General features: G+C 45.0%; 1 protein-coding gene across 6 annotated transcripts; it reads right to left on the bottom strand.

Annotated features, from left to right (window-relative positions):
* Window positions 1–68: 68 nt before the first annotated feature.
* On the bottom strand, window positions 69–10,800 carry agtr1b (angiotensin II receptor, type 1b). 6 transcript variants are annotated; one of them, XM_088363886.1, is made up of 3 exons: window positions 10,666–10,800; window positions 6,394–6,579; window positions 69–1,840 (listed from the first exon to the last, which is right to left on the bottom strand). In XM_088363886.1, the coding sequence occupies exons 2-3, from the start codon at window positions 6,494–6,496 to the stop codon at window positions 672–674; spliced, it is 1,272 nt and encodes a 423-aa protein (XP_088220012.1). In that variant the 5' UTR covers window positions 6,497–6,579; window positions 10,666–10,800; the 3' UTR covers window positions 69–671. The 6 variants fall into 6 exon arrangements, with proteins under 6 accessions (XP_088220012.1, XP_088220015.1, XP_088220014.1 ...); XM_088363889.1 differs by lacking the exon at window positions 6,394–6,579; XM_088363888.1 differs by lacking the exons at window positions 6,394–6,579; window positions 10,666–10,800 and adding an exon at window positions 5,328–5,745.
* Between the last annotated feature and the right edge of the window lie 552 nt (window positions 10,801–11,352).

The following is an 11,352-nucleotide window of genomic DNA, read 5'->3' as shown; positions in this document are numbered from 1 at the left end:
CAACCGAGGTGTTGAAACTTGCAAGGTGACATTTTTAGGAATGATGACACATTTCATAATTAAGCAAAGAAGTAAGAAAGATAGATTAGTATCAATTTTAATGTTATATTTTTAATTATATTGTCACATATTCACAACTATACACATAGACGGTAAAAAACAATATATTGACATATTTAAATACCACAGACCGTTTCTACTTTTTTTTTTTTTTACATTGTTACCACCAAGTATATTTTGGACATCTCCATGAGGAGCACATTGGACAGTACAACCACCAAAAAGCATCCTCAATATTTTTTTGTACAGTACATTGACGCCACATTTGTCGCTTCACAAATTATTCTTTTTTTTGCACTTCCGACTGCACACACGAAACATTTGATGACTTCTAAGCATGACGACACCGTGTCCTCATGGCCCCCACTTCACATGCTGCATGCAAATGAAAAGACCCATGCAAGAAATTGGACACAAAGTCCCCCATTTTGTTTTTAGGTAACTATTTTGGGCTTTCTATCTTAGATCACAAGGGAGGGAAAATGCTTTTTTCTTTGTAACCGATGGACCAGCATGCTACAGGACATCAAGACAGACCGGCATGCTTCAGCATTTCCAACCGTGGAATGTCTTCTTCTTCGGCATCTGTAATCCCCTCTCCCCCGCCCCTGTTACTTCCCATCCGACGAAGCCTTGCTTTTCAGGGCAGTCAGGCTCAGAGCCTCAGAGGCCCGAAAGGACAAGGCGCTCATCTTGGAGCTGATACTGGGGTGTCCCCCAGTGGGTCTGGACGGCGAGCAGCGCAGCAGCCGCTTGCAGTTCTTGCGGAAGTTGCGTCCCACAAAGCCGTAGACGATCGGGTTGACGCAGCTGTTGAGATAAGCCAGGCAAATGGTGAAGGGCATGGCCGTGTCGATGATTTCAACCAAGGTGCAGTTCTCCATCTTCATGAGTTGGGTGAGAACCTGCAGCAAGTGGAAGACCTGGTGCGGCATCCAACACAGGAAGAACGCCAGGACGGCGGCGGCCAGCATCCGCAGAACCTCGTCGTCGCGAGACCTCGAGCTCTTCTGGATGTGCCTGGCGCCAACCAGCGCCCGCCCGATCAGGCAGTAACAGGTGATGATGATGACGAAGGGCACCAGGAAGCCCATCAGGCTCTTCATGAGGCTGATGGCCAGGAGGAGACCCTTGAGCCTCTCGCGGTTCTCCGAGGTCGGGTGCAGGACGCCGCACAAGGTGTTGTTGGTGTTGGCCACGTTGAGCACGTCCCGCGTCAAGGCCGTGGGCACGCTAAGGACCAAGGCCACCAGCCACACCACCACGAAGGTGATGCGGGCGTAGGCCACCGTGCGGAAGCGTCGTGAGCGCACCGGGTGCACGATGGCCAGGTAGCGGTCGATGCTGAGCGCCGTGAGGAAGAAGGTGCTGGTGTACAAGTTTAACATGGCTAGCCCGGCGCTGGTCTTGCACAGAAACCCACCGAACGGCCAGTGGTAGCCCGTGGCGGTGAACGTGGCCCACATGGGCAACGTGATGAGGAAAGTCAGGTCGGACACGGCCAGGTTGAGCACGAAGATGTTGGCGACCGTCTTGAGCCTCATGTAGCAGTAGATGACGGCCACCACCATGCAGTTGCCCACCATGCCGATGACGAAATTGCAACTGTACACGATGGGCACCAAGGTGAAGATGATATCATGATTTCCGGACATGCCGCATGTCAGGTTGATCTCCTTGGTCGTCCTTGCTGTCACGTTCTCCATTTTGCCGCTTGGATTCCGCTGAGAGCTGTTAGAACTTAAAAACAAGCCTTGGGCCAGAGTTGCTGTAGCTTGTCCTATAAAGAAGTCACGAGAAGAAGAAAAAAAAAGACATCAGAAAGTGGCAGAGTCTTTTGTTCAATTATAATTTCATTTTTTAAATTTCAAAAATTTCAAAATTTCAAAAAATTATGGAAAGATGTTTGGATGACGTGTCCAGCCCCCCCAACGTATGTCTTCTCAGTATGAGTCAATAAAAGAGAGAAACTATTTTGAGTGCTACTATTGCCACCTCTGGCACCAGCACGACCCATAAACGCTAAATCCACACAAAAGCGCTCACCCCTACACACGAGCTCATTACCGAGCCCGGCATTAAAAGCATCCTTACGCTTTATGCTACCTCGCTAAAAGAGGAGGCCGTGAAAAATAACAGATGTCAAATGCCCGTATATTCCAAAAATGCTCCTGAGGAACATTGTTACTCAGATGTTCAACGTCCCGACTCGTCATTTAATGAATAGGCTAATGAATGGCGACATTCCGTCCGTCCACCTGGGTGGATTCCAGAAGGATAACGTTATTAATAATTCGACAATTTCATTTTTGCACAAAGTGCTGGAGAGCTGAGGCTGCCTTGAAATGAATTGTTGCCATATAAAATGTGAAATTTAATGTCCAGTTCTCGCTCATCAGGATAAAATGTGTCTGTATGCTTTGGTGAGCAGATGTTGCTTGCGGAGTTTTTTTTTTTTTTTTAGGTCCAGGAAAGCCGCATCAGGGATTTTAGTTTCCCTTCCGGTCCCTGTGCGTTACGGCCTGTGTTAAAGCTCCCAAGATCGGCTAAGCGCGTCATTAAAGCACAAAAGGTATAAGAAGACACGTTTGAAAAAAGCTCGCCTCGATACGTCGTGCCTCAGCGTGAGAACTTCTAATCAGCGTGCACCTAAGCAAACAAGACAGCGGGGATTCGGCTCGCTGGAAACTTTTTTTTTTTTGGTCCCCCGGTGAGAAAACCAAACCTGCGTGTGGCGGAAAATTAGCCCGGGGGTGGTGAGCCTTTGCTTCCATTTGTACGGTCAAGAGAGATGAAATTAAACTACCTGGTTTTATGTTTAATGGCTCTGTGGGCCTCATTAGTTGGCCTAAAATAATTGTCGCAGCATACACTAAATAAATGACTCACTGAGAACTGTTGTGGGCTAACTCCTTTTTTTTTTTTTAAATGCAGCTTTGTGGGTATGTGATTTAAAGTTTTGTTTGCCTTTTGAATGTCCACCACCAAAGGTTTAGCGGCTAAACTTTAGCCCAAACACCCATCGGCTCTATCAAAAAAGAAGTTGAGTGTGCAAATGGACTGCCCCCTTTATGTGAACATTGGAACTAAATCTTGGTTATTATTTTATTTTTGCGTTAAATCTATTAATTCACCCAAAACTACCTTTGCCCACTCTATTTGTCAGTGGTTCACTTACTAAAGCCGCGTTTGTGAAGTATTGCGGCAAAATTCAAGCTGAAATATAATTATAAGTATAAAAAAAATACAATTTAAAAACAAATGTATGAATATATATTTTTTTGTGGGGTGTAAACTATATTATTATTGCCATTTTAATAAAGTGCTCAAGCGGACATTTGACAGCTCACTATGACCACAAGAGGCCAGTATTGCTTTAAGATAATATTGTGGTTCAGTGGCAATGGCTCGTTCGTTTTATATTTCTGTATTTTTTTGTATCATAAATGAGAAATATTCAAATATTTTGTTATTGAATAATTGTGAAGACAACATAAATCAAGTGTTACATTTCTGCATTCATTCCTATAATACACAAGTAAATATTAATGCTAGTCGCCATTAATGGAATTTTTTGAGTGAGCGCTTTGCTATTTTTCTTGTCAACAATAAAGTGGTATCATGTCAAAAATGTTAGTCCAATAATCAACTTTACATAATAATAAACATTGTCAGGTAATGTACAATTCATCACAAGTGATGGAAGCCGATTCCACAGCATTCTATCAGAACAATTTAATCTTCCCGACTTTGGTGAGGAACAACAAGCGTATCGTTAAGGTTGTGGCTTGCGCAGGTCGACTTGGCACTGCCAACGACAACACAATGATGGGCTATCTTGCACGCTTTCCTGCACAGGGGCCAGGCATTGCACGTCATTGCTTTGTTATTTACTTGTACAGTATGTTGTTTTACATTGTTAATGATTAGAGTAACAGTTTAGCTGCAGGTGGCCATAAAAAGCCTCCTCGAACAGGAGAATTTTATTTGGGGTCACTTTAAACTGTGTATAGATCTCAGCATCGATCGTGGCTCCTTTTAAGACAGCAGTTTGTGCCACAGGTGTTCTTAATAAAATGTTCAAATTTCACTTTTGAGGTATTTCCGACAAAATCTTTCGTTTCACAAGGGATTTATGATAAGCGCCTCTGTAAATAAGGTCTGAAAATCTCCACCAGGTGCTCAGTTTATGATTTTATGAGAATTCGAAGTGTTTTTCCATGAGGGAAGTGCATCAAGGCAAACAACAAGGTGTGACAGACGGGAGCTGGGTCCTCGGAAGCTGGTGATTTTTTAACGGCGGAGATATGGCGATATGGCACATTACAGAATGGGCGCCATAAACCCAGGGTGACCGCAAAACAGGAAGGCAAACATGGAGGTCGAAGCTGCATCCTCCTCCTCCACGGAAGAAGCATAAAGGTCAGGCAAAGCTTATGGTGAACAATCAAGACAGCAATAGCAGGATGTTGGGGGTGAGAAACCCACTGCCTGAAAAAATGACCATTGACAGCCAACATTTTTACTTACAGTACAGTGGAGAGAGAAAGTCTACAAAGTTGACATGTTTTTCTCCCCCTTGAAAAAAACTTTTTTTATATAGTGTATAAAATATATATACTTTTTCAGGGGTAATTTCTTTTAATATATGACAAATCCCAGGCATTTAAACAGGGGTGTGTAGACTTTTTATATCCACTGTATTTATAAACAACCTCCTCCTGGGATCATGGGAAGTTTGTGTCCAAGTGAAATCACAGCCCAGGTTTGAGCGGGTAAATAAAAAAAACATGCTTCCCATCAACGGAAATATGCAAGGCTGCCCTTAGACTGCGCAACGGCTCCTGCCTTCCACACGCTTTCCACACGCCACCCGCGTAGCGTGTGCGAGTCTGACCACACACAGCCAAGCGTGATGCGGGCTTGATGGAGTTAATGATTGATACCAGGCTGTCATCAAGTTGGTTTTCTCTTGACGGGCGCTCCCATCAAACGTGCTTGAATGCTGCCCAATTAAACATTTACAATATTTCCTATTTTATTTGTATTTTTTTTCCGGCATAAAAACCCCCCACTGTATGTATTGTTGCCTCATTTTTTATTTATTTTTTATCATATATATATATATATATATATATAATATATATAAAATATATATATATATTTTTTTATTATATATATATATATATATATATTTTTTTTTTTTCCTGAATATTTGTGTATTTTTCCATCTACTATCGTGTCTATCTATTGAATTCTTTACTTACTGTCAGCAACCCAATTGTTGAAACCCATCTGATTCCAGATTGTGATGTTTCAAGTTGGGTGTGAAGTCTCGACCCGTAATGGACGGAAGCAAACGTGACTGAGGGGACAATGGGATCCATCCACACAATGACTATGACAGCCGCTTAAAAGGCAGCACACCATCTGCATTCTTCATTCAAGTATGTGCATGCGTCATTGCCTAAATAGTACTGCCTAGCTCATTGATCGTTTCCATGCCTCCGACGTTCACTTTTGTCGTGAAAATGAGAAATAATTAGACACTAGAGAGAGCTGATGGATTGTTTGGATATAAATATTTGGCTCTCCAGTGCCTGGCCACCCATCCATCCATCCATCCATCCATCCATCCATCCATCCATCCATCCATCCATCCATCCATCCATCCATCCATCCATCCATCCATCCATCCATCCATCCATCCATCCATCCATCCATCCATCCATCCATCCATCCTCTTCCGCTTATCCGGGGTTGGGTCGCGGGGGCAGCAGCTTTGGGAGGGACTCCCAGACTTCCCTCTCCTCAGCCACTTCATCCAGCTCATCCTGGGGGATCCCAAGGCATTCCCAGGCCAGCCGAGAGACATAGTCTGTCCAGCGCGTCCTGGGTCGTCCGCGAGGTCTCCTACCGGTGGGACATGCCCGGAACACCTCCCCAGGGAGGCGTCCAAGAGGCATCCTGATGAGATGCCTGAGCCACCTCATCTGGCTCCTGTCAACGTGGAGGAGCAGCGGCTCTACTCTGAGTCCCTTCCGGATGACTGAGCTTCTCACCTTATCTCTAAGGGAGAGCCCGGACACCCTGCGGAGGACACTCATTTCGGCCGCTTGTATCCGGGATCTCGTTCTTTCGGTCACGACCCATAGCTCGTGACCATAGGTGAGGGTAGGAGCGTAGATCGACCGGTAAATTGAGAGCTTTGCCTTTTGGCTCAGCTCTCTCTTCACCACGACGGACTGGTACATTACTGCCGACGCTGCACCGATTTGCCTGTCGATCTCGCGTTCCATCCTGCCCTCACTCGTGAACAAGACCCCAAGATACCTGAACTCCTCCACTTGGGGCAGGATCTCATCCCCAATCCGGAGAGGGCATTCAATCCTTTTCCGACCGAGGACCATGGCCTCGGATTTGGAGGTGCTCTCATCCCGACTGCTTCACACTCAGCTGCGAACCGCCCCAGTGAGAGCTGGAGATCACGGCTTGAAGAAGCCAACAGCACCACGTCGTCTGCAAAAAGCAGAGACGCAAAACATTATAGAGCTCAGAGGATGTATTGCCATGGACCACTCGGCGCGTCCTGTCTGATAGATAGGAATAGAACCAGCCTAGTGCTGACCCTGAAATACCAACACAACTTTTAAGACGCTCTAATAAAATATCGAAGTCTACAGTGTCAAAGGCAGCACTAAGATCAAGTAGTAACAATACCGATGAAGTGTTTGAATCCATAGCTATGAGGAGATCATTAGTCACTTTAGCAAGTGCTGTCTCAGTGGAATGATTAGCTCTAAAACCAGACTGAAAAGATTCATATCGATTATTGGCGACCATGTAATCAATAAGCTGCTGCGCTACTACTTTTTCAAGAAGTTTTGCTGTGAACGAGAGGTTTGAAACTGGTCTATAATTACTGAGACAGTCCAGGTCAAGATTTGGTCGCTTAAGTAACGGTTTAATGATAGCGGTTTTAAAGGCTGTTGGCACTATCCCAGAGGAGACAGACAGATTAATTATATTTAAGACGGACGGTCCTAAAATTGGAAATAATTATTTAAATAGTTTGTCTGGAAGCGGGTCGAGTAAACAAGTTGTTTGTTTAGCCGCACTAACCAATTGTGTAAGCCTTTCAAGGGACACCCTTTTAAAATTTGAGAGGGTTATTGCATGATCGTCAGTGCCGGTAATCGGCGGTCCGGTAATCGGTGGTCTCGACTGAGCGATTGGAATGGTCATCTTGAGCTCATCCCTAATGGATTCAATCTTTCGAGCGAAAAATTTCATGAACTTGTCAGCTGAGTGGAAGGAGCTATCGAGGGTCGGCTGGCGTAGTGTTAGCTTTGCCACTGTATCAAATAGGTATTTAGGATTGTTTTTATTGAGATGAATGACTTGCGAAAAATAACGAGTTTTTGCTAAGATAAGCGCATCTTTATATTTCAGGAGGCTGTCATGCCATGCCTGATGGAAAACCTCAAGTTTGGTTAAACGCCATCTGCGCTCATGCTTTCTACATAATTGCTTAAGCGTACGTGTTTCATCTGTGAACCATGGACTAGGAAATCTACGGCGAGTTTTCAGACGTAGTGGCGCCACAGAGTCGATGGCATTTAACAATGTCATATTGAATTCATTTGCAAGATTATCAATAGAGCCGATATATGCGGGAAATATGGCAGTTGCCGGCGACAGTAACTCAGATAGCGCAGTTGCAGTCATGGAGTTAATATTATGGCTGCTATAATTCTGATTGCTCTCTTGTCTTTGACAAAGAACTAAAATTTCAAATTTTATTAAGTAATGATCTGACAAAACAGTAGTGTATGGCAGTACTGTTATATTTGAGGTTGCAAGTCCTCGGGATATGACCAGATCTAAGGTATTTCCATTCTTATGCGTTGCTGCCTGTATCGCTTGCGTATCAGTTAAAGTCTGAAAGTTAAAGTTAAAGTCAGTGTTTTCAACACTGTAAACAGTGTTGACGGTGCACTGCTTCCCCCTCCTGAGACGCCGGATGGTGGACCAGAATTTCCTCGATGCCGTCCGGAAGTAGTTCTCCATGGCCTTGCCAAATTCCTCCCACGCCCGGGTTTTTGCCTCAGCAACCGCTGAAGCCGCGTTCCGCTTGGCCATCCGGTACCTGTCAGCTGCCTCCGGAGTCCCGCAGGCCAAAACGGCCCGATAGGACTCCTTCTTCAGCTTGACGGCATCCCTTACCGCCGGTGTCCACCAGCGGGTTCGGGGATTGCCGCCACGACAGGCACCAACGACCTTACGGCCACAATTCCGGTCGGCCGCCTCAACAATGGAGGCACGGAACATGGTCCACTCGGACTCAATGGGAAAAGCTCTGCCAGAGGCAGGAGTTGAAGATCTTCCTGACAGGGGGTTCTGCCAGACGTTCCCAGCAGGCCTTCACAATACGTTTGGGCCAGCCAGGTCGGACCGGCATTTTCCCCCACCATCGGAGCCAACCTACCACCAGGTGGTGATCAGTTGACAGCTCCTCCCCTCTCTTCACCCGAGTGTCCAAAACATGGGGTTGCAAATCTGATGACACGACTACAAAGTCGATCATTGAACTGCGGCCTAGGGTGTCCTGGTGCCAATTGCACACATGGACACCCTTATGTTTGAACATGGTGTTCATTATTGACAATCCGTGTCGAGCACAGAAGTCCAATAATAGAACACCGCTCGGGTTCAGATTGGGGGGGCCGTTCCTCCCAATCACACGCTTCCAGGTCTCACTGTCATTGCCCACGTGAGCACTGAAGTCACCCAGTAGAACGATGGAGTCCCCAGGAGCGCTCTCCAGCACTTCTTCCAAGGACTCCAAAAGGGGTGGGTACTCTGAGCTGCTGTGGTGGCTGTGGCTCAGGCAGTAGTGCGGGTCGGTTAGTAACCGGAGGGTTGGCGGTTTGATCCCAGCTCTGTCACAGTCACATGTCGTTGTGTCCTTAGGCAAGACACTTCACACACCTTGCCTCCAGGTCGCCATTGTAAATGAGAAAGTGTTCTCAATTGGCTTGCCTAGTAAAACAAGGAATAATAAAAAAAAAAGCTGCATTTTGGTGCATAGACACAAACAACAGTCAGGAGGGTAAAAATAGTTACTCGAGGCCTGGAAGAATCACTCAGCCCCTAAAAAAAAACACCCCAGAGCCTCCAAACTCAACTGTGGGTCAGACATGCTAACCAATAACGAAACACGCTGACGCCAGTTTCACCCATGAGAGCCAATAAAAGACAAAGACGCCGTTCACTTTGATTGGCTGCAAATGACTCCAAAGTGTTGTCAATATGATTCAGTGCAGTTGTGCATGGTTTGGAATAGCAAGCACCAAGATAAGCATCATAATGCTGCGAGAGATGTTGCCCCATCCAAAGCTCACATCCATTCATAGAGCACATTTCAAAACAACAGTACGAAGCCTTCAAATCAAAATCAAATAAAACGATGATCACTTTCTTGGTCTAGCGGGTCACAGACGCTAAGTCCAACTGTATCTAACCAAATGAACTTAACATGCAAGTTTTTTGGAATGTGGGAGGAAGCCAGACTACTACTGAAAGCGCCGTTGAAACATGCAAATTGAAGCCACAACCCCCAGAACTGGGACGCAGACATATCAGACAGACAGAACGAGAACGTTGAAACAAGTTTTTAAGTGTGTACATTATTTAGATGCCTTTCATTACTGTCTACAGCTCATCTAGAAAAATATTACTTGCATCACTGATTTCAGAAATTTGATACATTTGATGAGTACGATTATTTTAATAATCGGTTGACCATTTGTTGTCGATTATTAGATTATTTTGATTGATTTAAAATTGAAAGTATAGAAAATGCACAAAGAAAAATGATTTGATTCATTTTCTGGTTTGGTCCATGACATGTCAGAAAATACAATGTTTGCCATTTTTTAAAATTTAAATTGATTTGATGAATTAAAGATAGCCAGTCTGCTTTTATGGAGAGCGACAGAAATTGGACAACATTTACTGTTACTGGACAATTTTAAATTAAAGGTCCAACGAATCAATTTTCAAGAAATAATTGCGTCATTTGAGAATCAATTAGTTGTTGATTTGCACCTCTACGAGAGTTATCATTTTTTTTAACTTGAAATGCCATTTACAACGATACACTTGTCTCTCATGAATCGCAGACCTCTTTGTTTCAAAGTCCTTGTCTGACAATTATGTCACAACTGGTAACGGTTCCGAGCGAGCAAGAGAGCCCGTCTCCCTACATAACCTCCGATAAGAGTTTGAAAACATTATGTTAGGCATGAACGTTGCCTCTTCAAAGGTCCTCTTCAAAAAGCAAGTCACTCTGCGGAAAAACATCAACCCCCTTTAAAAGCCGCATTAGAAGAGGCCCTTATTGACACTAGTCTCCATTTCCTTGCTCTTAAAACTCTCTCACTGGGAAAGTGAGGAGTTCATCAGGCCGGATTGGGATTTCCACTCCCTTTTACTTCCACATCAACTACTTGACCAAACAACAACAGGTGGAAAAGAAGCAGTCGCTCAATGTAGCCCCCCAGTAATGAATAAAGTTCAAATCAAAGAGAGCTCAGTCTTTACCTGAAGAGATGCTGTGAGCGGAAAAGAGAGAGAGACCACCGCCGTGCCGTGTACCACCGGTTGCCTCTGATTCGACTTAACTGGCGCAGCCAGACGAGCAGGAATACCATCTGACACACACCAACTCGGACTGACCGCCTACCCTACCCACCCAGCCCCTACATACTGCTCCCCCACCCCACCCCTCCCCTCCCTCTCGCATACACACACAAAGTGATGAATGAGTTACATTGGAGCTTTTACATACTCACATTGTCCTGGCCCATCTCTTGAGTGCGCACACACACACACCCACACCCACACGCACACGCACGCACGCACGCACGCACGCACGCACGCACGCACGCACGCACGCACGCACGCACGCACACACACACACAACCCCACACACAAATAAACACAATCCTTCACAACAGCAACTCTCCATCCAGCCCTTCCTCTTTGCTCCATGTCTGCTTTTAATCACTCACTTTCTCTCTCATATGAAGTCTGCTTTCTCCTGCAGGCTTTTAGAAATCAACACTCGCTTGTAAATTACACTTTCAAGGCAGTTCCATGTCTTCATATGACCTGAAAATGAAGGTTGTTGTAGTTAACGAAAAAAAAATCGAAATTGATTATAAAAAGCAAAATGCATAAGAAAATTAAATTGAGGTTAGAATTGAAGGTGAATTTGGAAGAGGAGGG

This window comes from Syngnathus floridae, chromosome 20 (genome assembly GCF_059516105.1).
Source record: "Syngnathus floridae isolate MCC-2025c chromosome 20, RoL_Sflo_1.0, whole genome shotgun sequence".
NCBI classification, from domain to species: domain Eukaryota; kingdom Metazoa; phylum Chordata; class Actinopteri; order Syngnathiformes; family Syngnathidae; genus Syngnathus; species Syngnathus floridae.
The sequence above is the reverse complement of the archived record's forward strand: the minus strand, read 5'-3'. Positions and strand labels throughout refer to the sequence as shown.